Below are 27,790 nucleotides of genomic sequence, written 5' to 3'. Positions count from 1 at the left end.
TGTTCCGATTGTATGCTGGTAAATTTATGTCAATCCACTGGAAAAAAAATTAAACAGGACTCAAATGCTCTTGGGCACGAATACTGTAAAAAGCAAATACTATGCGCCGTATGCATGCAGTCTGCTGACGAGATGCGTCAGTCGCAAATTCAATAAGCGAACATACAGAAGGCGGAAGCGTCGCGGAATTTCATGGTTGTACACAGCAACCGCGAACGCATTTATTTAGCGACAAAATGTGCCAAATAAGCTAAAACAATAAATGTTCGTGCAACACTTAAGTTACAGATCTTTCAAGTGTAAGACCATATAAAAGGTGGGCGCACTCATCACACTCCTATACAAAATGTACACTGCCAGATGGCACTGAAGGGCTTCGGCGCACTCAGGTGCAAAGCAAATGATGTGTGCCGCCCTTGCTGATGTCGTTCAGGATGGTGTCGAGCAAGACTACGCCGAAGATGAAGCTGCCGATGACCACCATGACTGCGCCGATGGCGAACACCGTCATGGGCCGCTTCAGGCCGAACTTCTCTTGCTGGTGGAACACGCCCAGTAGGCACAGCCCTGCAAGCAAGCGTGCCATGTCACAGTAAGCATGCATGGCGGACAAGCACGCCCCTGGGTGGCTCCGAAAAATTTCCTATCCCTAGATTACACGACGTCAGCGTTACAGTGATGCTACACTGGTAGAAAATAAGAACGTGTGAAATAGCTGCGGTTTATTCAAACTGAGGTGGAAATGAAAGATGAGTGCTCGAGGGAGCCTTGAGGTACGAGAGAGCCTTGAGGTACGAGAGAGCCTTGAGGTACGAGAGAGCCTTGAGGTACGAGAGAGCCTTGAGGTACGAGAGAGCCTTGAGGTACGAAGGAGGTCGTCCTATTTCACTTTAATCTATAATCTAGTCTTTGCTCTGACACGTTTAAGCCACCCGCGATGTTTGAGCGGTACGGGAATGTTCTCGCAGCTTAGGCAACTACTTGTACCCGAAACGCTTATGCAACATGCGAGTCTGGCGTTTGCACATCTGCGGCTTTGAGAGCCAAGAACAAAATCCTACGCCGCACTGAGCTGCCCGACTGTTACATTCCAGTCTATCACCGCTTCAGCGACTGGTACGTCACGTGTCGAGTGGTCTCGACACGTGGCAGGGGACATCTGAACCAATTTTCAGGAGACAAGGTTCGAAAATTCGACCTCGTGACGAAAGGACAAAAGATCTCCCCCAGGCACCAACGCCGATTACACCAAGCAAGTTCCTTGGCGCAGGTGACAACACGCTAGTACAGAGACAAGCAGAAAACTGCATTTTCACATGGCCGCGAGGTAGCAAGTGCTTACCCGGAAAAATAAAAATATTGGCAGCTGCCAAGCATCCCAGGAGCTCGATCACAACACCAACGTTGGACGTAAACGTGGCTAGGGCGACGGTGGTCAGGAACCAGCCTGTGGTGATGTAGATGCGCCTACGGGGCTCGCCTTCGATGAATTCCTTCGTGGGAAGCTTGGTAAGCTCAGCATAAAGGCCATCAAAGGCTCCCCTGCGGAAAAGCACGGCACACCGGTCACGCGAGATAAGCGACTGGATCACGCACCCTTTTGCAAACTGATGTGATGACTCTAAAGACGCATATTCTGAGCTTACGCGTGCAGAGTGTTATTGCTACGACTACAAAAATGCAACTTTTAAATTAAGATCAGCTCGAGGACTTAGACGCAATAAAGACATCATACAAAGAGCGCTTCTCACTAATTGTGCGTTTAGGCTGTCACAGTGGAATCAAGTAAAACCCTGCCTCGTGCAAGAGGTATCCTCCAATATTTTGAGGGGTACAACCCTCAGAATAGTGCCAATATTTTCGTTTCACGCCGTCCTGTTTTACAACAGTGGAACGTGGCAGGGGGTGCAGCTGATGTAGCTTTCATATTTACGAACCAGTTATTTTCAAAGCCATAGCCGGGAACTCCCACAGTTAGACCCACAATTCTCTATTATTTTCGTCCCCTTTTATTTGTGGTTTCTAGAAAAGGGCGTCAGTTTGGAAAAGTGAAGAACTTTCGGCTCTTAAACTTCCTGAAGTTTTGTAAAGATTCCCTTTTTGTCAAAATTTACTTGTCCAATTTCCTGAAGATGGGAAAATTCTCCATGTAGAATGTCACTGGCCCCAATGCGTTGAAAGAGGTTCGGTAATAGAGATCGAGCGACACTGAACACTCAGTTCTGTTGTTTTGAACGAGAAAAGCACAAGGAAAAGCTCAGTCCTCTTTTCGTCCATGTCTGTGTTGAGCAGCTCCCCACCCAGTGTGTGACCGACAACGTGCTCTCTTGGACGGCACCCATACGATCAATGCCGAACTGATAACATAAGCAGTGCAAGCGCAGAACGTCAAAGAGGCGAGCAAGACAGCGTCAGGAGGAACATACCGGCCGCAAAAGGCGAGTAGCGGATACGTGGTGACCATCTTGACTATGAGGGCGCCGATGCCGAACAGCACCCAGGGGTTCGAAGCGTCGAACATCTGCATGATGTCTGGCTTGACGGCCGAGCCGTAGGCAATGTAGCCGAAAGTGCCCATAAGCGAGTAGATGACGAAGAGGAAGAGGGTCGTCATGATTGTCGCCTTGGCCAAGTTCGCCAGTCGCCGGTCACGCATGTTCGCGTATATGGGGACCACCACCTCGTGTGCCTGAGGAAGAGACCATTAGTCACCATCTGGTGCACAGCCAGTCGAGCGAAGCAATTAAACTCCGGCACAGTTTTGCTCCTAAATGCACCGTCACCGTGATTCTGTGTCGCACTCGCCGACAGATTACGGGGCCCAGAAGGACGATGCGCAACTAAAGAAGCACCCGAATAACATGCCAAGAACTCTTGCAAGAGCGGTACGACGAGTGGGCGATTCGAATCACTGCTTTGTATCCCACGCGATGGAAGTGTTTGCAGTTCTGCTGCTCATCGGAGATCTGTTACTGAGCGGCAGACACGGACGTTTGGGGGGTTTTAACTGGTCTTAATCTACCAAAAAGTAATGGAAATATGGAGAGCTCGTCCTGTAGCCCACAGCTTTTTGGAAGAGGGATAAACCAGCGAATTAAAAATGGTGCACAATCTTAATAACCTAACCGGCTGTATCTATAGTAGAAACTCAGAAACGAGAGAAGCATCGCGAGTAGAGCGAAATGAGCATGTCCTTCGGGTAAGCCAATGTCTGCAGTCCAGCCGCGATCGACACTGCCCGCTACCACCAACTGCGTCAAAGGCACCAACGTAAGATTTGAATATGGACACGGCAGTAAATTCACTTTGCACGATAGAAACGCATGCCGCTGACTACGCTTGCTGTTCTCTGGCGAAGTTTCCCTTGCGTTATGAAAAATGCTTTCTATTGCTTCTTGTTGGAATGCCTTTCAGTCTTACAAATGTTAAACAGAACACGAAACAAAATTAACGAGCGTTGAGGGGAAGCCAAAGTGTGCTAGCCAACGCTCGGACAAGAGGACTTGTCTTTGTCTGGTTACAAAATGTCACAGGACGTTTCATTATTCGCCGTTTACTATGAATGAGCGATTATATTAAATTGAATGAACTTTTCTTGCACGTGGGTGTCGCACGCATTAAGTCAAAGTCGTCAGTATCGTATACGAAAACCATTCTTGTGACATCGAAGTGGCATCGGAGGCCTCTATTCTCTCGTGTTAGCAAACTACCGACATGAGAGCCACACCAGCACTGAAAAGGCGCACGCGAGAGGCGCGCAGGAGCAGAAATGACCCCCCGTCTGTGCGATGCAGCCTGGCTGCATCGCACAGCCGTGCGATGTACACGGCTGGGGTTAAGCCGACGGCGGTTGCCGCCAACTCCCATCTGGCTGGCGTTGAAACTGAGCAGGCAGGAGGCACTGAATGTATGTTCACGCTGGACGAAAGTACCGTAATACGACCTGTTTAGAGCCATCTATTCACCTACAAACTGAGTGCAGAAAAAAATTTCCCAAACACTGGCACGAGTGCGGAAAGACATTCGCAGGCAACACTCATGCCAACGCAAATGCGTCCGTAAATCTGGGCACCTAAACTAATGAAAATAACTACACCAGTGACCAAAGCGTACAATACTGCCTACGTGGCACACTTGATTATATTCCGGGGACATGTTTGAAGTGAAGCAGGTATGTGAGAAAGTACATTTTCCTTAGGAATTCCAAAGAGCCGAAACCATCGAGTCTTTCCCGATTACACCTACCTGGTAAGCAAAGCAGATCACAGGTAGAGTCACAACAAGGTCGATGAAGCTGTCTGGTCTGTAACGCAAAAGGAGAACATATTACTCTTGCGCGTAACACCTACCGCCAGCACTACAGATGCCACAAAAAAAGCTTAAATATAACATTTAATATTTCATCCGCAAACCGTGTAAATGCGTCATGTTTAAATGTGCACCGCAACATTAAAAAAAAAAAAAAAAAAAAACAATGTGATCACTGGAGGCAGACGATAACGCACTTTCTTTGCTTCGTGTCGCTAATAGTATTTTACAGTAAGCACGTTCGCGAACAAACGCAGCATCATCGATGGACGTATTAAATTACTTGCGAAAGTTTTCAAAATTTTAAACTAAATACGAGCAAACGTGAATATATGACAGCAGTGCTGAATGGGTAACGACTACAGGCTTACTTTGTCTTCATGGGGACTTTTTCGAGCTCCTCCGTGGTGAAAATGAACATCGTCAGGAAAACAGGATACAGCATGACGAAGATCCCGAGCGAGCTGAAAAGAAGTGCACGGACAATAGTTATTTCGCCACTGCATACTCCGACTGAAATTCCTTCCAGGCGACGACAAGGGACAAAGGAAAGTTACTTATCGGAATGGGACCAAAGCGTCTCGAAGCGGTCAACTGCATCTATAGTTAAGCGCGTTAGGAATCAACTTTTGAGAGTTAGGACTCAACAGGCCCATTCCTGACAGGAGTTCACTACTCCGACGAATACAGTGAAATTCGGTCGCAGGAACTTTTAATCGGAGGACGAATACCCGATACTCTACTAGCCGACCTCACCTCCTAAAGGGGAAATGAAATAAATTAAAAAATTGTGAATTATGAACGACCTTGTCGCATTTTATATACGCACTTTTTTCAGCGAGTCGGGCGAAGTGTTATAGAAAGGGGAGACAACTAGAGCGTACGCAATGTTGTCATGCAGGAACCGCCGCCAGAAGAGGGTTTCTGGAATAAGCTCAAGACCACAAGGCCCTTAATAGCACTCATTCACCGAGCTCGAAAAAAAAAAAGAAAAAATGAAGGCCGACGCACGTTGACGATAAGCTAGCTTCTGGCAAGCCGGTTGATCCACAGACGTGCTCCAATCTATCTGGACTCACTCTTCGTTTCACTGCGAACTCTAAGACAGCGATCCCCTTCCTGTTTGCTTTGAGCCCCGTGCGCTTCACAATACGTGCAAGGTAGGAATATCGGTACTTGAGAAGGGCTTCCTGTTAAAGCAACTGGCGCATGCATTTTTGAAGCACAGCGAGCACATATGACAAACAAAAGTGGCCGATTTACGCAGTTTTTTAACACTTCCAGTTATGAAACACTAGAATGATGGTGTGCAGTCACTTTCTGGTTTTAGGTAACAGGCAGCGGGAGGAGGTCGACGGGCCGCAAATTACCTATTGGTGATGAGCCGCCGCATTTCTTTTTCCGCGGTGTCCTGACTGAGCAGTTCACCCTAATACCCCAAGTGGCGGGACAGTAGCTTAACCATACGGACCAATGATGGAGCCAGATTTGGATGCACTGGTTATGCCAAAACTTTCGCAAGCGGTGCATTCTGGCGGGATAATTATGCTCCCTCGCCTGTAGTGGTCCATAGTCTGCCACTGCAGTTTACGGGAATAGCGGTTCCAAACGCTCAGCTACTTCAAGATGCAAGGTAAAGTAGAGAATCGCACAGCCTCAATGCACGTAGCGATTGTCTAAAGTGCTTGCCACTGGTACAACGACAAGTGCGAGCCAACCGTGGATACAGAGGTATCCAAAACAACGTGAATAAATCTACTAAATTTGTCCAGCATGGTGTTAAATGTTGCATGAGCCTGAAGTGTTATTTTAAGATGCAAGGTCAAAATATTTGTGCTCATAAAATCGTTGGTCCTTTCGTCCTATGGGTTTATAAAGGTTAGCGAATAAATCTGTACTCCAAGTCTAATACTATAGATACCCGGGCTATGAAAGAAGCAGAAAAACAGTAAGGTAGTATTAATGGAACTGTTTACCGATAATTGTTTTTAGTTACACATGGTTATAAGTGATATCAGCGGACTATAAATCAATGTATCACCCGGATTGCAAGAGGAGAGGAATGTTATTCGGCAATGCTCTCTTGCGAGCCTTATCCTGACACTAGAAATCCTTTAAATGTTAGAGCGCCAGGCGATACAAAGTAGAGCGAAGTATGTATTGTCGCGCTCTAACAAGGACAGGGACGAAATGCGCGAAATATAACGACCACGTACCTAGCATATTTGAGGAAATCCAGGCGCTGAAAGTAGCACAGTGGCATTATGAACAGCAAAGCAGTGACGAATGTGGTGAACTGGCGGTTCAGGTACCACTCGTGACAGAAGACAGGTCCGAATAGGGAGGCGAATACTGCGAGGACATGACATCGACTCTTAGTCATGAGGGGTTTAAATTGGCATGACAAATTGTTGAACAGTACATATCCGCGCATCGTTAGCGGTATACTCAATCTACTGACGGCATACTCAATCGCTCCCCGGCCGTGAGCGAATTTTCGTTGATTTCATCCTGGGGTCAAAGCATTTCGGAGGATACGGGGAAAACAAAACTAGAGCGACGATTTTCTTTAAAGCTGGTCTCAGTAAACAGGCGTACCGCTTCGGTCATTCGATAAAATGGCACGGACTGCAAAACGAGCAATGAGAGCACAATATCACGTAGCAGCAGTGTTGTCACGTTGACACCTGTGGGGCGCACATTAAGCGACCGCAATGTCGACCGCGCAGTCGGGTCCCCTTATCGGTCTTGGCAAAAGATCTCCTCCGGTCAAGTGGGTCAATAGCGCAAGAGGATGCGTCACACTCTGCTGTGCACACAATTGCGAAACTTATATCGAGCTATGCAATGATGTGTAGGCTCGACCGCATACTCGGAACCGAAAGAAAAGACTCATAATGCAACATCCCATGTAACCTGGTTCAGCAGTGGGCTGTCAGAGAACGCATTTAGCGATAAAATGACCCGGTTTCTCTTTGCGACGCGCACACATTGACAAACAATGCCAGCTGCGCGGGAGGGATGGTGTGTCCCAATATGGTGAAAGTCGGACAAAGCCGGCAATAAGTTATAAACAAAACAAAACAAAAGTAAGGTCAGCGCTCACTAGTACTTATTAAAGCATTTCGCGAGACAGAAACCAAACAGCTTTCATGTATTCCATGCAGCAGACTTGGTTATCTTTCAGCCATCTTCCTTTTATTACGTGACACCACGTTGCACTACAGCAGCTTTCAGCCGTTAATAATGCTCATCTCTCGACGTATGTAAGCCAAAGAAGTTTCTGCCTTCTACATTTATAGTAGTTTTCAAACGTTGAAGGCAAACACGAATGAAATAACGTCAAGAACGGATTTAACGCCACCGAAGCACCACCCAACCCCTATGGGTTAGACGGCGTCGGTTTTAAGGGCTTAGCCAACAGTAAGGATACACTTGAGATGTGGTATCGTGCTGCGTTAGAATGAGGAAGAAAAGCTGCCTATATCTTCGCCAAACACCCGGCACGGAGTTCCGGAGCAGCGAATTGAGAGACGCGAGCCTTCGTTTAGAAAAGGAAAACAGTGAAAAAAAGCAAGCCAAACGGTATGATCTCGTTAAGGGTGAAGAGGCCAGCGCCTATCTACGGTTATCAGAGGCCTCGTGCGCATCGCGGAACTGACCTGCACACTCGGTCAGCTTCTGCGTGCAGGCAAGGCCGCAAAGCGCTGCCCACGCAAGAGCTAGGTAGCTCAATAGAGCTTTCCTCTGACTTGCTCATTGCCCTCTGATCCCTGCTTGATCATTGACCATTGATCATTGACTTGACCATTGCTCTGAAATACACGGAAGTTTGTACAGTCATCTACACAGCAGTGATTTAGAGTCACGGACTATTGAAATTGTTCTACGCAGATGCTCATTCCATTTTATTGCAGAAGTCCATTGATTGCAAACCTAATTATCATGGGTCGTGGGCCAATGAAACGGGCCCATTTGAAAAGTAATTGCATGCGCGTACTGTCAGCGGATGATTAACGATTACGAATAATAATAACTGAACGGACGTGATTCCATTTGCGCTGCGCTGCGCTCCATTTGTAATCCAATTGGGCCAGCGGTTCTGGCAATAACCCGCCGCAGTGGTTCAGGGCCTATATGCCATTTGGCTTTCGAACGCGTTCGTTCGCCTGCGAGAGGAGCAAACGTGGAGATGTCGACATGTCGAGTGCACATTGGCTGCAAGGTAATTGAAATAAACCCGCAGCCATCTATTATATGTATACAGTGGGCATCACATCCCAAAATATTGCCCGGTACATTCCATTAACCGTCGCTTGTCAACAACAAGGCATCTCTGGGCATTGCACCTTTACTGTGGGGACAGCTGGTCAGCCATTAGATCAACGAAAAAACGTAGCATTTTGTCAGGATAAGGAAGACGAGGACAGGACAGAGCTACAAATGTCCTGCCCTCGTCTTCCTTGTCCTGTCAGAACGCTACGTTTTTCGTTGAGCTAACGTTTTCTACGACTTCGCTTTAAGCTCACTCAAAAGGAATAACACGGAGCTCGTGTTGTCTACTGCATTGTCGTCTCCTGCGCTATTTTCTTCTACCAAGAAAGTATAGAATCTCACCGGGATTCATCCCCAAATCTCAACACCCAGCAATGCGACTTTTCGCGGCACCCAGTGAGAAGAACGTACCCAAATATTCAAACAATGCAGACCCAGTATTGATGCCCATCCCCACAGCGATGTGAAGAACCATAGCGTACCTGTTAGTCACAGCCACATATTCCACTGAGGCATGACATTTACTGACCAGTCGGCTGACTGGCCCGTGGGTTGTGATCCGAATTCCGCAACGCCTCAACAAAGGCGTCCGCCGTTTAGCAATCGCACATAGAGTTACCGTGCACTTCTTTCATGCATGCATGATTACTTTCCGGCGCTGTCCGCTTTTTCGAGATATTCAATTGGTGCACAAATGGTTCGTGTTCACTTTGGCTTGAGCGACTAGCAACAAACAGCATTAAATGTGTCGCGTGTGGAATCGGGAGAGAAGTCACGTGACTCGAAACCACTTAAAAGGACCATGCAACATGTGCGCAACATTGAAGCATCGTCTGCCTATTGCATCGCACCTTGTCATAGAGTCCAATAATATCGCTCGCAACTCCTAGATGGTAATTCCGCGATCTATCAGTAATATATCACCACGCAACTTTAGTACCGATGCATACGCTTTACATGCATAAAGGGGGTCCCTCATCGGGAGCTTGTCCCGAATTCCACTATCCACGTCAAGATATTGAGACATGTAGGGAGATATTACCTACACGCCATATTTATTCGAAACAATTTTGGGACGTGCTACTCTTTAGAGAAATTCTACCGGCGCAATTCACGCGTCGCACTGCTTTCATCGTTATGAGGCCTCATTGGTTGTAGTTTCTGGGTTACTGTTCGCCAATCGTTTCATAAAAATATGCGTCGAATTTCAAGTACAATTTCAATTGTGATCCACAGCCTGATCACGGCAATATCAATATAAGCGCGCCATAGGCGATTTCAGTACTCTCATGCAACAGATAGGTCTGAAAGAACCTAATGGCGTTTTATACCTAGAAATAAAGCCAAGATAGAATAAAGAAGATACTTCAGAAGCAGCAAGTTGCGTGAAGTGTATGCACGTTATGACTCACTGTACCTCGAGACCTGTGAAAGACGTAAGATTTTGTCAGCTGCGTCGAGCAATATCGAAAATATCTGGGAGGAACAGCTGAATCAGACAAATATCACGGGTTCGACGCCCTTCGCAGGCGGGAGAGTTGGAACAGAAGCGGGAGGATACTCACGTCGGTCGTACTGGTCGCCGATGACAATGAGGAAGGTGATGCTGATGCCGTAGCACGACAACAGGATAGAGACTGCGGCTAGCTGCTGAGCGCGTCGCCCACACGTGGTAAGCAGCACGTCGTGGAACGTGCTGTCACCGTTCAGGTCGGAGCAGTAGCCCAGGATCAGCATGGTCACCACGTTCAGGCAGATCATGAGCTGCGCGCATCCACTGCTTAGTGCACTATAACCGGAGCTTGAGCACCGCACAATCGGCAATACTTGAGAGAAAGCAGTGCTCTAAAGGATGGCAGAAGCAAGACCAGCGATCTGTTGCTCGTGCTCTTCCTAGAGTCTAAACCTAGGTTCTTATGCATGTTACTCGACGTAGTATACCCTATACCCTGGAAGCGACATATATTATACACTGTAATGGAAGCAGATGCCGGAAAACGCGATTTTCTGGCACTGACAGTAATCCTGGGCATCCCACTAGGAGATGACCACACTACATAGGCTGTTATGAAGAAATTTCACGCCAGCATCAAGCCTTCGGGTTGATATCTTTCACCGAGGTATCGAACGAACGCGCACTTCCCGGGTAATCGATCGGAGAAGCTGTGTAGTGATGGAGCCATGAAGCCCGGGCTTTTTATTAAGATCTCGGCCTAACATAAACAAAACGAAAACTAACCACATTCTTGTGTCCATTTTTCAGCTGACGGCGCGCACATTCCTATTTCCTCGAGCGTTTTGCAACAACTGAGTAAAACAAGTCTCAATAGTCGATCCAGGTGCATAAATGATCTTGCTTTATTTTCCGGAACTGTCAATGATAGCTGATAATATGCGACTCATTATCCTTTGAATTGGAAGATGACGGAGAGTGCTGCAGCCCCTCTAACCGATAGTTTATATGGACTAAGGCCACTTGAGCGCTGCTATACGGGCGGCTCCAATGACATTCCAGTCAATACATCTATAGTAGCGCAGACCTCTACCGAGACTTCGAAGGCCTTGACCGCTTGCGGGAACGCGCTGGGAAATAAAGTAAGCAGTATTTCTGAACTAGATATAGACCTTTCGCATATGCAACATTTACTGCAAAAAAAAAAAAAAAAGAAACAAGACAGGTCTGGATACAAAGCGCTGCAGCAAGCATAATGCATTAATTGCTAGCGTTACGACCGACACCCCGGTTCATCAGTGCTGTACAACTTGCCCAAAACAGCGTAAAGAATGATTAACATTAAATAAATAATTGGTTTCTAACCTTTTAAACTGGTTAAACTCGTCAATTGATTACATTTGAGCCTGTAAAATTACTGGCGCGGCGACGGTAGCGCCACAACACCTTGGTGAGAGAAACTAGACGATTGGGTTTGCCTCAATACAATGACACAACTCCTATTCGGATAGCGTCTGAAATTTTCGAAGGCCCTCAAGCTCTCTCCGATGCTCGCGTTTCCTTGTAACGAGTGCGCAGGAAACGGAAAGCTACACCTGCAAGCAAGTCACACGTCTACCCTAGCTGGCCAGTAGGATTTTTTCCATAGAACCTCCCTGCAGCGGGGGACTTACTATCTGGAGAAGCGTAGCCGCAAGGATGCCACCAGCGCGGTCGTAGGCGGCCGGGTAGTTGAGAACGCCGGCCCCGAGCGCAGAGTTGACCAGCAAGAAAGCTGCCACGGTCCATCCAACCCCTGCGGGCCAACACGTTACAGGTCAAACCAACACGCAACGCACGCAATTTGCAGCAAAAGTCCAGGGGCACCCGGCATGAGAAACAGAAGGACGAGGCACTCAAGCAGAAAGTAGCCACCTCTCAAGAAGTGTGCTGTTTCTGGCCCCGACTGTAACTGAACAAGGAGGTCAGGTTCACTTTGAACGCGTGGCAACCTGAATCCACTCTCAGCAGTTAATAATCGCGCCCTTGTACGCGCTCAGCATTCTATGCCAACAAAACAGATGCCAATACGATGCATAGGAGCCCACAGAACTCGCTGCAAAAAAAAAAAGAAAAAATTGTGTCGCGCCCGAACAATGTGAAACATAAAAAGTGCATATAGTGGAACGGCTTTATGCCTATCAGCAGAAAGACTTTAGAGCCACATGCTCTCGAAATATTAATCAGGCGTACAGCTAACGTGAAAAGCAAATGGAAGGAAAAATAATTTGCGAAAGAAATTCATGGCATCACCCTCACTTTGTGCAACCTTGAAAAGATATACGCAAACTAATTTGACTGTGCTGGTTCACAGTGCGCCAACAAATCCCGACCGGATTCAAACAATTATTTTTTCGACCGAGTCGTCTTCCATTTACATTTGACGGCATGCCCCCCCCCCCCCCCCCCCCCCCATGTAATCCATTACGGCGCATACTGCCGCAGCAACGTCTGGGATAACCAAGTGGGACGTTTGAAAACGTCTATGGAAATATCAGATTTCACCCAAAAGGGTTAGGAGAATTTAACGCTCGAGAACATTGGCCTTCAGGTTTCGAAACACAATCTCAGGTGTCAAGTAAAACGGGCGTCGTTCCCAGCGGCGCATGCGTTTAAAGCGCGATCAGACCCCGCGGGCCGACAGATTCCTTTCGGATACGGCACGAGCGCTGGAAACGCGATCCTTGTTGTGCTCAACATCGTGCACAGCTCGGTGCTATCGCTGACTGACGCCTTCTTGACGACTGCGGGAGCGGCACGTGGCAGGCAGGTGCCGGGAATAACGTTCCGGGAAAACGCTGCTTAACGCACCCGTGCTGGCACGCCGAAAACAACGTGCATTCTAAAGCATATTAAATGCTTCAAAGACTTGTGCATGGTGGCTCAGTGGTATATGACGCTAGACTGCTGATCCCGAGGATTCGCATTCAATCCCGGAGACAGCTTTTCGATGAAGTCGAAAAGTCGAAGTCTCCCATCCCCCTTTTTTCAACCACGTATCTCTTCTTTGGTTAAAATAAAACGAGTGAGATTGTTGACTGATTGATTAATTCATTAATAAGAGCAATGAGCATATGTACTGTACGAAATCAGTTTAAAGAAACCCACAAAACCTATATAAACGAAACCGAAATATTCCCGGGTCCCATTTACCGTGAATACGGGCGAACATCATCCGAGAACACTTCGGGTTGAACAAGAGGCAGAAATCGAAAATTACCGAACCCTTCAATAGTACTGCAACTAAAATTCCATACCAGCGCCGACGCACACACGCAGAGGAGCCTTTTCCCAACTACATGGCTACCGCCGCTTCCACTCGAGCAAAGTGATCTCACGATTTGTTCCTCATATTTCTTTGTTCCTTCTCCGCTTCTAAGTGCTCTTATCCAAACTGCCACCGCGGTTGTGAGAGTCGCTAATGGTAGCTCTACATACGCATCCGCACAAGAAGGTGAGAATGCGACCACCAAACAGGTCGCTAGGGCCAGTGAAGTTCCCAGGGAGACCATGAGCACGGCCGAAGAACAGAGGCGAGCGAAAACTGGCACGTTGAGCATGACTATAGGACCATATGGCCTGCATAATGTACTCGTACAACATTCTTGATTTTTAACAATATGGTGGAAGCGTCGACCAAACAGCTGGTCAGCGCCTTAATTTGTAACGGCGATAAGCGTGCAACACGACTAAAGTTGGTTTGGTTTGTGGGGTTTAACGTCCCAAAGCGACTCAGGCTATGCGAGACGCCGTAGTGGAGGACTTTGGAAATTTCGACCACCTGGTGTTCTTTAGCGTGCACTGACGTCGCACACCACACGGGCGCCTTGCTTTTCGGCCCCATCGAAAAGCTGCCGCCACGACGGAAATTCGATCACGCGTCCTCGGGATCAGCAGTCGAGCAACCTAATCAATGAGCCACCGCGGCGGGACGACTGAATAAACAACGGTTACAGCGGAAAAAAGAAACGGCGAGGGTCACCATCGCGAGTCAACACCGCAACTCATAAGCAACGCCTCCACCTAGTAGCGCATTTCTAGATTTTCAGATTTTCGTAACTGATGAGACTAACGATTTCTGGCTGGAACCCACTACTAAATTAGGATCAAGCCCGCTGTGTCGTTGACGGTGGTTAAGTGAAAGCGATTGAGTGGCGCATTCGATTAAGGTTGCTGCGGCCGTCCACCATGCGTCTACGCCGTGGCGCACAATGCTGCGGTGCAGCAGTTGGCTTTTATTCCGCGCCGACGCACGGCCCCATTTCAAGATTAAAAAACAATACGAAGGCAACGCCACGCGCTCAACCGTTTGCAGCTTCTCAATGGGATAACATAAAACGCTGCAGACCGCGCAAACGGCCTTGTTTCTGAATAAAATTGATTGCCATTGGCCAGGTTGAGGACGGATGGCAGCGGCTCTTGCAGAAATTACCTGAGCAGGATACGAAGTTAGGCGCTATTTATTGCGCTCGCATCTGAAATATTTCCCTAATTAACTTCTCTAAACGAAAGCTGTAGTAGAAACATTACATAAAGTGACATTCTACTACGCTTTCTGTTGCCTCGCAGAATGGCAGCTCATTTCTTTGCACACCTCTTAATGAGCCCATAAACTGCGTTCTATTTACGTCTACTGTCGGAGCCGAGATGTCCTTGGCTGAACATGTCAGTACTGTCGGAGGTGCATGACAGCTGCCTGAATTTTACAGCCGCAGTCACACATCGTGTGCGAGTAATATTTCTAGCTCCCTTCCAATCAACTGAATGCGCCACCTGTAGCGTGGGACAGCGCGATGGAAAATGCGGTGACTACGAAACGAAGGTCTACACACGAGCGCTGGTGTGTCGATAAGAGGTTTTGTCGTCCCGCGGTCTCCACGAAATTCCGACGAGAAAAACTGCTCACCTAGCATCAAGTACCTCTGAGCTTATACAGCGGTACAAACAGTAACGCTTAACAATCAGCTTCTGCATACATAGAAAAGCGACCGATGCGAAATCGCATACTTTGCAGCACGCGATCAGCATGAGAGGTCACGTTGCCAGCTCAGCTGCCCGACGCTGATTATCCGACCGGCATTCTCAGAGGCGGGAGAGTGCTGAACCAATACATTCCTTCACAGTAAAGAGTTCTTTGGCACAAGTGAACAATGCCGCTCGCAACTGTGCTCTTAGATAAGAGATCAAGATCTTAACTCATTAAAATCGCGCACCGCGGGCTACAGCTAATCGGGAGCCCCTTCGCAAAGCTGCCCATGCGTATAGCAACGGCTCACGACTGGTAGGCGCCGGCACCCGAAGCAATCAATAGCCGACGATACGACCGCCAAGGTGCACAGGTCAAGTGCCATAACCATGACAGCGAAGAGGACTTTTGGTTCGTTTGTGAGGCATAGTTTGGAAGAATGATTGAGCGCAAACAACGGACAGAAAAAGTAACCAGCAGCGGGCCAAACACTTGTTTACCTTGTTTATTGTGAGACTTAACATCTGCATTAAGCAACAAATGATGCGTGACTGTGGCGTTGCGTAAAAAACAGTTTCCTTTTAATACACTGGTGAACCGCGAAGTGCTCGGCATGAGATATGCATTCTCGCATTCCAACATTAATTAACGCCCACATTTTTTTTTTTTTTTTTTTTTTTTGCGGAGTTGAGCCCCCGCTCAGCAATACCTTTACCTCACCCACCGTTTTCGTTCGAACTGAATAAAATTCGAACCTACATAAAGCAGATATGTCGTGGAATTACCATATTAATTACGTAGTTCAGAAACTTTCCATAACAGTTGGTATCGTGCGCCGAAATTGCTTTAATTTTCCTACGTCAGTTAACTTGTTACTTTACCACACTTTGTTCTCTTCTATAGCCAACTACGGATGTATGGTGTGGGCAACAACAACAGCTGAAAATATTAACTCACTGTCTTACAAAAACGCATTATACGCATTGCATGTAAAGTGCCGTATTTCTTCCACACTGCGAGCCTTTTCCATCAACACAACGTTATGCAAATGAAGTCCATTTATCACTATAGGCTGTGCTATAAATATAAACTCGACATAATGAAAACTGATGACTTCTTACTTACGCTTGCTGGGTTAGAGCAAAGCAGAACTGTGTATAATACCTGCGCAGCAGAACCTTGGCATGTTAAGAAATGCCGCACAAAATATGGCAAACAAATATTGCAGCATACCTTACCGATCCTTCTGAACCAGTTGTACTGCTTCGAAAATATAAATTTATCCAATATTTCTCTGAAAGAACTGCCCCAAATGTTCGTGTAGTTTTGTACTGTACAAGTACAATGTACTGAGTACTGAACGCACATGTCTCTTTCTCTGTACCGAACATGATTTTTTTCCCCTCCCATCTTGTTTGATATTGTACTCCGCCGCCGTCAATGCTGCACTGTAAGATCAAGCCAGGACCTCTCAAGCTGTCTATGCAGCTTTTTCCCTGGCTGTCCTCGCAACGCTAGTTGCGCAAATAAACCTTCAACCTTCAACTCGTACCATACGAAAATATCCTGCTCGCGCGAGTTTTGCCAGCACCAAATTATCCGCCTTTACCGAATAGAATATCTGCTGCATTCATTCCCGCTGGCTTGAAACAACCTGTGCAGTCGTTTTTGGGAGTAGGCCATCCATACCGCGAACGAACTAGGCATGCATCGGCTGTGATGTATAGTACAAGCTAGCATTCTCACGGGGCAGTTTGGAATGACTGCCTCTGTACCCATGCTGACAACGGATCGAAAGAGCGATGTCCGCGGAGCGCTCCCAGAAATGAGTGCCAGATGTTTTTCAGACTCGCTAGGATAGCTTCGGTTTGTAAGGTTTAACGTCCCAAAGCGACTCGGGCTGTGAGACGCCGTAGTGGAGGGCTCCAGACAATTTATATCATTTGAGGTTCTTTAACGTGCACTGATGTCTCACAGCACACGGCCGCCTCGTCTCCACCAAAAAGCGACAGCTGCGGAAGGGATACATCCTGCGTCCTTGGGCACAAACGTCGAGCGCCCTAACCATTGAACCACCGCGGCTGGCAAAACTCGCTAGGATAATGCATCATAGTGGAACAAAAACATTTAGGGAGAATTCCAACCAGCGATCCTGAGCGCGCTCTGAATCCACGAAGGACTAAGTTGTCTATAGGGAGCCTATATAGGGGCCATGCCGTCTGGGTTTAATCAGAACTCGTAATAGTGAATCCAAGCCCTTCAGTTTCACGGAGCAAAAAGCTAACGTCGATTCACATTCACCATCTCCTGCACCAATGTGTTTCTGCATGCAAGCCCGCGCAGCCACCGGCCGGTTGCAACCAGTGCAAAGCTTAAGAAAGCACGGCCATATCGTTGTCGACACGCCGCCGTGCTATCAGACCTACTGCGACCATCGCGCTAACTTTGCACATGGAAACGCGGAAGCTAGCCTTCAAAATGCGCCGCCGATAAGGGTTTCGAAAGCAACGCAAAAATGCGAAAACAACGGCTACATATGGCTGGGGCTTTTTGAAATCGAAGAACAACAGAAATTTGTCAAATTTATTGCTTGAAATTCGATTTTCAAAGAAAAAAACTTAATATTTTGAATGCACGTAAACAAGTTCCAATATTCAGTGCCAGTTACAGTCGGTTACAGGAGAAAACTAGAACATGCTATAGGATCAGAAACGCAGTGAAAAACGGTATTGAGTTGTCTGGAACTGACGCGCGGATCAAGACACGCAGTTGAAGATCGAGACGCACCACGCGGTGCACTAAAAGCAGGTTTCTCCCCTGTATGCAAAGACACCGACAACTTTCGGAACCGTTAAGAAAGCTCATTGACTCCAAAACCAAGCGTGCATGTAAGTCTCATGCATGCTCTGGCTTTCGTGACGCTTAAGCGGCAGTTTCATCGCTTTTTATGAGCACGCACATCGCGTGATGCCCGGTCCTACCTTTCTAAGCATAATAATAGTAATAATTGGTTCACAGGAAGGGAAAGGCGCAGTATCTGTCACACTTGCTCTGTGGACACCTGAACCGCGCCGCAAGAGACTGGAGGAAGGTGAGAGTGAAAGTGGATAGAGAGAAAGGGGATGGTTGGTTTTGGTTTGGTTTTGTGGGGTTTAACGTCCCAAAGCAACTTAGGCTATGAGAGACGCCGTAGTGGAGGACTCCGAAAATTTCGACCACCTGGGGTTCTTTAACGTGCACTGACACCGCACAGCACACGAGCGCCTTGCTTTTCGCCTCCACCGAAAAGCTGCCACCGAGGCCGGGATTCGATCCCGCGTCCTTGGGAACAGTAGTCGAGCGCCGTAACCACTGCTCCACCCCGGCGGGGTGAGAGAAAGGGGAGCCGTAGTGGAGGGCTAGGGGTAATTTCGACCACCTGGGGATCTTTAACGTGCGCTGCCATCGCACAGCACACGGACGCTACTTCGTTTCGCCTCCATCGAAACGCTGCCGCCGTGGTCGGGTTCGAACCAGGGAACTCCGGCACAGTAGTCGGGCGTCTTACCACTGCGCCACCCCGGCGGGGCTTCTAAGCACAGTGCAATCGCAAAATGAGAAACAAGCTTCAGAAAAAAGCTTTTACGTTTTTGCCTAATGAACTGATAATTTTACTTTCACTGTGGAACTTGCTTCTGCGAGGATAGCTCTTGATACGGCAATTCGTGTGTTAATTGCTGCTAGATTACTCATTAAGAAGTCAAAATAAACTCTCACTGTTCAATACTCAGATACTATACTATATTTCAACGAACATAGCCGAAAAATCATACCCAAAAAATACTCGCTGAAAAGGAAAAACATTGAAGGTACGTTTTGAAATAAACACCGAAAAAAAAAAAACGATAACCCCAACCTCGTTTCATGGTGCATGCTAATGGACGATCATGAGAAAGCTTTCTTAGGTCGCGAAGTCGAATAGCCGGTTCCAATGGCTGATTAGGACTCAGATCCCGAGTCCTATAATTGAACCACGATGGATATACGTTGCTCTTTCGAGGATTCAGATGCCTTATGGACAGCAGACTAATACGCCATTACGACATCGCAACAGTGTCTGCTTTGGTTGGTTGGTTGGTTTGTGGGGTTTAACGTCCCAAAGCAACTTAGGCTATGAGAGACGCCGTAGTGGAGGACTCCGGAAATTTCGACCACCTGGGGTTCTTTAACGTGCACTGACAACGCACAGCACACGGGCGCCTTGCTTCTCGCCTCCATCGAAAAGCTGCCGCCGAGGCCGGGATTCGATCCCGCGTCTTTGGGAACAGTAGTCGAGCGCCGTAACCACTGCGCCACCCCGGCGGGGTACTTTCATATAACCACGTGGGAATGTTCAGCGAGCACGGACATCGCAACAGCAGGGCGCCTTTTCGCATTTTAGATCCATCAAAACGCGTTCGCTACTGCCGGAAGGACATTTTTTTTTTTTTAACTTGCCGTCGAAATTCCATGATGAACAGAGCCACGGGTCTCAACCCTTGCTGCACATGCAGGCGGACCTCAAGATGATGCTGCGTTATCACTTTCTTTCGGTTAAAAAAAATTAACAAACTTCGAGTGTGGCAGCAACATACCATGTCAGAAATGCTAGCACAGCTCCGTTCCAAATACTGCGGCCCATCGTGCAGCGCGTTTACAAAATCAGAGACCAATGAGAAAGTTTCGCGCTCCTTTGTTTTCGACAGTTTGCCACATGGCATAGCCTCTTTCCTTACCGATGCCCGGTCATAGGTGCCGAGAGCACACGATATCGGCTGTCACGTTCAAGGCCCCTAAACTCGCGTCGCGCAGCACTGGGATGCAGTCGGTCAATTAATACGCACTCTACGTGAGTTGTTCAAGTCTATACTTGAACCTGCATGACGTACCAGCTAAATGTAAACAAGTAAAGAAATACGGAGTGTCCTAGCACAACAAAACCAACTGAGAGTCGCCTGACCTGGTCTAGCCTACAGCATTGTTTCGTTCGGCGAAGTGTAATAATTAGTAGAGAATAATTAACTATGAACTTATTGGCTTTAGGAACAATGTGTCAATACAGATGTAGATAGTTTTGAGAAATTGCTACAGTTGGGTACAACACAGGTCTTCAGTAACCAGCTCAAGCAATTTCTCCATTACACAAACTATTACGATTGTAAGGCTTTCCTGGTTACCTTAGTTCAGCATCATGCCAGACTACAAGCTCATAACTTTCAATGTCTTTGGCTGCTTGGTACAGCCAAATTTGAAAAACTGGCTTCGTTTACTGGTTAGTGGAGCAGAGGTGGGCATTTGACCTCAAAAACCTCGACCTCACCTCAAACTCAAAAAATATTTGGCGACCTCACTCAACCTCAACCTCATCAATTGAGGTTGAGGTCCTACAGGTGACCTCACCTCACTTTTCAGGTGACTATTGGCGACCTCACTCAACCTCACCTCAAACTCAAAATGTGAGGTTGAGGTCGGGCGCTCGACCTCAAAAAAAAAAAAAAGATCATTAAAATAAACCGTAACTTAAAGCAAATAAACATTTCTCTTTAATCCTAGGGTATATAGGCTAGCCAGAATTTTGTCGATGAAGGCTGTATTTTACTCCTAATTTTATACCATAATTAATATCCCGGATAAAAGCAGAAACAATCCGGACACTACATGTTCAACTCTGCACTAAAGTAGCAATCCTCTCCCCCTTCTCACCTACCCTTTTGTGGTCGGTTTCAATCTAAGGTCTACATGGGTACCACGTTACTACGCATAGGCCCATAATGAAATACAAAGAGTTTGTCCCATCTGACCCACGTGAATAAGATTCGTATTAGAAATAAAACAAGCCAGTTCTTACTAAAACTGAAAAGGCAAATGCTGTTGACCCTAGTGACGAAGACAACAATGATGATATGCTCTTTTTCTTTTCTTGCCACATAGCGCTAAACAGACAGGGACACAGCGAGACACACGCGACGGGTGCTTTTTTTATCGCCAGTCACGTATTTCTGGCTGTCCCTGTCTGTTTAGCGCGCAAGAAAACCGGCACCAACGCGCCCAAGCTTTCATCATTGCTCTTTTTCTTAATTTGAAAAAAAAAATTGATGATTGCCGAGCTTTTTTTTAATACACTGTACATTGTTTTGCTAAACAATACATTAAATTAAGAAAAAATAGGAATACAGTCGTGCCTCGTTAGTATGGAAGCTTTGGTTTTCGACCAAAACTGTCCATAAAGCGAGTCATCCATAATAACGAGTCATGAATAAAAACGAAAAGTATATAATTGAGAAAAAAGTTATATTAATGGCTTCTATTTAATTAATTTGGGTATATAAACACAGCCGAGATGTCGATGCTACCCTCTTCTTCATAAATCCGTCGACCCGCAACGTCATGTCTGTTCTTAAACCTTGTCAGCCATCCTCTTTAGTAGCTGAAGTCAGTAACGCCTAGACAGAGCGTAGAATAATATTTCTCAGTAAACATCTCCCTGTTTTACTGAACAAAAATTCCGTAAGTCATCACAGGTAAAACCTATCAAGACGAAGGAGAAGAAGCACCCATAATGTTGCCTTCTCTTGAAGCATTTCGTCGCTCACGACAGCACCATTCGCGAGCACATTCCCGAACCACATTAACAAGGCTGACTCCATTTCTTCGAACTGTGCTGGGCGCTGTCGGACTGTGGCTTACGCTGTGATGCCGACGTTGAGCCATTTATCGGAGTCCGGTAGTATATACAGATGGTATACCGTCGACCTGACGAGGCTGAGGCCTAGTTGAACTTGGGTCCAGTCTTTCACGGCTTGGATTGACTGAGATTGATTTTGCCGCTTGTATTCACAGATTTCCCGCTTCGCGCCTAAGTTCAGCTCCATTCTTTTGCGTTTAACTCCCACCATGCCAAAAGTCAGACTAAAGTTGAGAATTACAGGCTCCTGCTTCTTTGCACTCTTTTTCCCTAGCTAACCTCCCTGACTTTCCGTTCTTCTGATTCTCTTTCTTGCCTTGTAATGTTTTTGTAAGGAAGCGAGGGAATCAAGTTGGCAGGCTACTATACAGAGGGCTATCAAATAGCCCTTTCCTGTGCCGTTTGTATGTGTTCCTATGAAACAAACACTGCAAGCTGAAGTACAGTTTAGAACGACGGCTAGCCGACTACGAAGAGTTCAGACCTTGTCATGGCCGCATCGTTGACTCAAGGCGAAGCCGACATGCGGATCGCTGTGGTGCAAAATGGGGTAGTTCGGCAGCGCAAGTGACGAAAACCAGGAGCATGAGAAGGAAGGGCGTCCAGGACGGGACGCCCAGTCCTGGTTGCGTGGTCGTCACGTTTCTTTTGTCGCTCTACTTCGTGAGTGTGTCTTAACCCTGACCGAAAAGCGTTAACGGCTTCATGGAACACACTTTCTGTTCTGGGATAGAAAAACTTCAGTTCCCACCCCCAGTTTTTGGCGCTTGTCTTTCTTATCGTTTCTTTCTTACGCTTTTACCGGCCTCTCTTGTTCACGTTCAGCAGAATTTATGGCTACCACATGTTGCTGTTTTCCCGACTGCGGCCTCTAGTTGCGGCGCTGCCGCTGCACCCAGAAAACTCCCGGTTCCCTCCTTTTGGGGTCTTCTTAGTTAGCTGACCCTCGGTTTGCTGTGTACGATCCCTGTCATCCACCCTCCTTTTCTCCTCCTCCTCCCTTCCTTTCCGCTCTTGCCCCCCCGCCCCCCCCCCCCTCCCCTCCTAAAACGACGACACGCCCGCTTTGGTTCTTTGCAACTCCACAGGACTCGTTCAGGCATCCGACTGTATCGGCTGTCGCATAGGTTCCCGGCCTGCGCACCCTTCTTTAACTTGCGTTCGGACTCCCCAGCTTTTTTCAAACGATGTCCATATTAACGTGACAAAAATACATGGGCCGAATAGGCTGTGTGCATTCATCCCATCTCCATTGTTCAGAGAGCGAGTTTCTATATTAACGAGACATAAATACATTAAAAATCTTCGCCGGGTCCTCCATATTAACGGCTGTCATATTAACGGGGCACAAATTTTCCGTAATAGCCACTCATGAAACGACTTGTGAAGACTAAATCCCCAACAGTTAAAACAAACAAAAAAGGAAAAGACAGCAAAACACCAATTAATCATAAAACTCGGCCAACGCCGAATAAACCCTCAGAAAATTTCGAAGAGGAATGCTGTTTATCTTATGAGGTCCCAACCGGCTACGCCTAGGCGTTAGTTGATAATTCTGTGATCCCGTGGCGTATTGCAAGAATTGGCGAAATTGCTTCTTCGAACACCACGCTTACAATAAAAAATTACAAGGGTCGGAACTCCTAGGAAAAAGGGTTAAACGTAAACCACTTTGCAGTCGCGAACATCGGCTCGCCCGTCAAATTTCGCCGGAGCAAAATGTCCAACTCCCACCCAACTAAAAAAAAAAAACGCACACACGATATAAATACTTGTAAGTCCGAACCGAATACTGGATGCCATTTCGCCAACAATTCTGAGACGAGCTTCTTTGTGGTATTCACTTGTTTTCCTTTGAAGACTGAACTAATAAATTGCACGTACGGTGGTGTCTCCGAAGCTGCTTCGCCGCATGCACCGTAGGTGAAACTAGAGAAACCGATTCCCCGTTAGTGTCGCATAGTTACAGCACATAAACGTAAACTAAAGACAAGAACAACAGAAAGAAGGCGAGCAAGCGGCCCGGAGGAACCGCGCCACCCTCAGTGCACGCGCTCCTCTCTTCGCCGTCCGTCTGTAGGCATCTGGTTTTGCTCATGCGATGAATGCCGAACTGTCACCAATACACACCAAACGGCAGTGGCGTATGTGTGCCAGCTCCGCTTTCAGAGACTAGATCGCGCTTTCCAATACTTGCAAAAGAAAAAGAAAAAATCTAAATGACCGCGCGGGTAAGTGGAAAGGAGGGTTGGGCTCTGGGCCTCTGAAAAGATGCCAAAGAAAGAGCGTAATGTGAGGGAAGAAGCCTGTTCTCTTTTCGGCAGTGTACGAACTTAATTGACATACAAGAAAAAATATATAAATAAATACCATGTTGCCGAAAGTAATAACAAATATCGCACACTAAAAACAGAAGAGAACTGCGCTTCCCAGAGCGTATAGAAGGTTTGAGGCATCGGCTTAATACTGCATTCCTCAGTGCTAACATGTAATTCGCTTCATATCACGTACATCTAAATTGATTTTTAAGGAAAAAAAAACAAATATCTGAAAAAATTATTCTGACATCTCGCCACAAAAATTTTCATCCGATTGATTTGTCCGTCTCGAGCAGACTGGAGCACAAAAGAGACACGCTCAGTTCGCCACACAAATTCGTCCGTCTAGACACCAAAATTTCGAGCCGGAGGCCATTTCAATACCTTGTAGTTCATAAAAACATGTAGGAGAACGCTTTTCTCTTTTTTTTTTTCTGCGCCTGAATAAGAGATTTCAAGAGAAACCTGATATTATGAAGTTAAGAATCCCTTACTCTCCTCCTTTCTCCTGCATTGCTTGATTTCACTAAAATTTGAGAGAGAAATAAAGGGCCTTAGCGGAGCGAAATCATTTTTTTTTTTCATTGCGCTTAACTGCATACAAGCCCCATATATTTTTTCGTCTCTTCTATCTCGGCAAATGGTTAACATGCGCAGGCTTTTTCCTGTATACCAGTTGTGTCTTATACGCTGTGCCGTCCATTTCATCCTGTTGCATGTTTTACCGCTACACTAGCACCTTCATCACCTTTGAATCTGTTAGAAGAAACAAGCACCACAAGACCAAAGAGAGGTTGTTCTGGAGGATACAAGAATACAAATTTACAGGACCGGAATATACAAATTTACAGGACCGGAATATAGAACGATGACGTACAATTCGAAGGGGAGGACTTCGATAAAATGCTCAGATGGTATTGTGCCGGTTTTTCTGGTTTGTTCATGTTTTTTTTATCTGTCAGTATCACGTCCCCTAACAATTTCGCTGCACCATTTTCTGTTAAGTTTCCGTGTAATGTACAGCGGGGTCCTTTATCGAATGTAAGGCAGCAGCCGTGACGTTAGCGCCTGGAAACGGGCATGCATAAGACACAGTTCCGCTCCGCGCCGTCTGCGCAAAGACAAGTTGCTTTGGTTTTTAGTTTGCTGGTTTCTTTGCGGCATCCGACAAAAGCCCCGCATGTCAACGTGAGTTATGTGCTTTGCGCGCTCCTGGGTGTTGTAGCCTGCGGCGAGCATCGGCACAAACAACTCAGAGGAAACGGGGGTGGCTGGCGGGGGGCATGAGGAGTTCGTGAAGTAAAAAAAAAATATCTCCTTCCAAGTAGACCAGAGGGAAGCATCCTCGGGCTGCGGACATTACGGTGGAATGCCGAAAGCTGGGCAGGGGCTGCGGGCTTGCGGTCGTCCGATGGGGGGTAACCAAACACCGAGAGTCGGCGGGCACACCGCGGCAGTACGCTCGAGCTCCGCGTCAAAAGGGGCGCTCTTCGAAGAAAGCCGCGGCAACAGCAAAAAGCCTGGACCTCACAATTTCGACCTCACACAATGACGACCTCACTCAACCTCAAACTCACGCGTGAGGTTGAGGTCCAATTTCGTGACCTCACTCAAAAATTTTCGAGCTGTCACCGACCTCACCTCAACCTCACCTCACTCCGTGAGGTTGAGGTCATTTTGAGGTTGAGGTCGACCTCATGAGGTCGAAACCTCATGAGGTTGCCCACCTCTGTAGTGGAGCAATAACCGCGCCGAGTACCATGACCCCATATATAGCACCTGCTCTTTTTAGTTGCATCCTACTACGTCAGCGTTTTTCCATCAAGGTACAACTTACATAGCTTTATATCCCTGTCACACGGCCGACTCGGAACTACCTTGAACTTCCTTGGTCTAAAGGAGCGCAAGGGAGTCGCAGGGAGTTTCGCCTTAAAGGAGTTGTCCCCGTGTCACACGGCTTGCAACGAGCTTCTCAGAGCAGCCAACAGGGGGCCATTAGGCGCTGTTTATTTTGCACAAAGATATAAAAAATAATGTCCAAAACAAACTGAAATATTTTTTATACTACTATTTTCCTCGCAAAATGCAATTAGCTTTAGTCATAACAATATAAAAGAACACACATTTGCTGAAAACAACGACCATGCTCTAAACATAGCCATTTTTTCCGCTCTGCTGGACACCATGCGCGGCGTTGTGCAATACGTGGTGCAGTCGCGACAATTAAACGCAACTAACCGAGTTAGAATACAATTTTATGCAATAAAAACTAATATATTTAGGAGTAAAAATTACATTATTGAAGAAATATGTTATTTAATGACTCGGAAGCAAAGCACATTGGAAACGAGAGTACTCCCTTCGCCCATCAATGGAGATCGTCGATCTCCTTTGCTTCAAAACTCCATTTAACTTCCTTCCATAATGGACTGCCGTGTGACACGGCACGTATCTCCCTCGAGGTAATGGCTACCTTGGTTGAAGGGAGTTGAAAGGAGTTCAGCCGTGTCCGTGTGACAGAGGTATTACTCCCGTCTCATTCTCAGCCTAAGGGGGAGGGGGGGGGGGGCGTAAAGCCTCATCGGGGACAGCACTTAATAAAGAAGGCATACTTTTCCCTCGAGTCGAAGTTCCGCAATAAGCAAACAGTCGCTGGAGCTATTTTTAAAAACAACCTAGCACTTCTGTATCGATGCTGTCCCTGAGGGCCAGAAAAAAAAGATAGCCAATTCGCTTTCAGTAATAGATAAAATCTGGAGAACGAAAAAAAATCTGAACTAGGCCACGTGACATTCAAGAATCTTCAGTCAGTTTCAGTGGGCAGCCTTAAAATGTTGGTTACATTTGGCCGGAACATCAAGCACAATAAAGGTAAATAGCGAAGAAGGAATGGTGGGAAACTTCTACTCTGCCCATAGGTGGTGGTCGCGTCTGGTTACGGCGTAATAACGCTCTTTAAACATTTTTAATGCCAAGTGCGCTCAGCGCTGGGACAAGAAACAAGTAGCCCGCCGCAGCTCTCGTCTGCGTCGCCGCACTTGTTCCTGCCGGCATCGCTACCGCAGATGGAAAAGGCCTTGCACCCACCTTGCTTGATGGCGGGCGTGGAGATGGTGGACTCCGTGAAGCTGGTGTCGCCCGGCGGTGTGAACAGCGGAGTCTTTTCGCCGTTCTCCTCGGTGATGGGTGCGTACTCGACCGTATTGGTCCGGCTCAGTCGTAGGGAGCCCTGTCGCATACGCTCAGACAAGTCGGTAGACAGGGTTTGCCACGCGATGTAGGTGGGGTAGTCGGTGGAGCTGTGGAAGCTCTCCTGGATGAAGCTGCCTCCGGGGCCGTACCGGTGGAAGGCGCCTGGAGGGAGAGGCGCTCCTCCGGCCGTCGAGGCAAACGCCTCGCTGAAGCTGACCATGCTCCTGCGCCGTGTGCTTGCCATGGGGGCGACCTGGCCTGTGCGCGGAACACAATAGACTCCGTCAGCAACCCGACCTGCGCTCAGCCTTCAGCCGGAACGACGCCGATGAGCCAGCTCCTCCCGTCAAACTGCGCTCCCGTGGCTAGCGTGCCGAGCTTTGTCGCAGAAAAAAAAAAAGTCGAATCGTTTGAGTGCCGTCCGGAAAGCGCTTGCGCAGTGGGCCGCAGCGTATGTCAAGGGCATCTGGTAAAACACTCTGGATGAATCCAGCGTCGTGGCCGGTGTGATCCCGCATCCCTCCTCGCCCTCGTCT

General features: G+C 47.4%; 1 protein-coding gene across 1 annotated transcript; it reads right to left on the bottom strand.

Annotated features, from left to right (window-relative positions):
- LOC146205710 (sodium-coupled neutral amino acid transporter 7-like) lies at positions 1-27,790 on the bottom strand. The gene is made up of 9 exons (XM_084590368.1): positions 27,150-27,790; positions 11,710-11,831; positions 10,149-10,347; positions 6,525-6,660; positions 4,680-4,772; positions 4,246-4,303; positions 2,427-2,689; positions 1,343-1,542; positions 1-567 (listed from the first exon to the last, which is right to left on the bottom strand). The coding sequence occupies exons 1-9, from the start codon at positions 27,496-27,498 to the stop codon at positions 386-388; spliced, it is 1,602 nt and encodes a 533-aa protein (XP_084446494.1). The 5' UTR covers positions 27,499-27,790; the 3' UTR covers positions 1-385.

The sequence above is a fragment of the Amblyomma maculatum genome, chromosome 1, assembly GCF_055883805.1.
Source record: "Amblyomma maculatum isolate TAMU_Amacu chromosome 1, ASM5588380v1, whole genome shotgun sequence".
Lineage (NCBI taxonomy): Eukaryota > Metazoa > Arthropoda > Arachnida > Ixodida > Ixodidae > Amblyomma > Amblyomma maculatum.
The sequence above is the reverse complement of the archived record's forward strand: the minus strand, read 5'-3'. Positions and strand labels throughout refer to the sequence as shown.

Coding starts and splice junctions, on each gene's coding strand:
- LOC146205710 (XM_084590368.1), bottom strand. CDS start 27,498: ATGGCAAGCACACGGCGCAGGAGCATGGTCAGCTTCAGCGAGGCGTTT. Junction 2,690..4,245: donor TGATCTGCTTTGCTTACCAG/GTAGGTGTAATC, acceptor TCTCTTCCTCAG/GCACACGAGGTGGTGGTCCC. Junction 1,543..2,426: donor CTACTCGCCTTTTGCGGCCG/GTATGTTCCTCC, acceptor GCTTTTCCGCAG/GGGAGCCTTTGATGGCCTTT.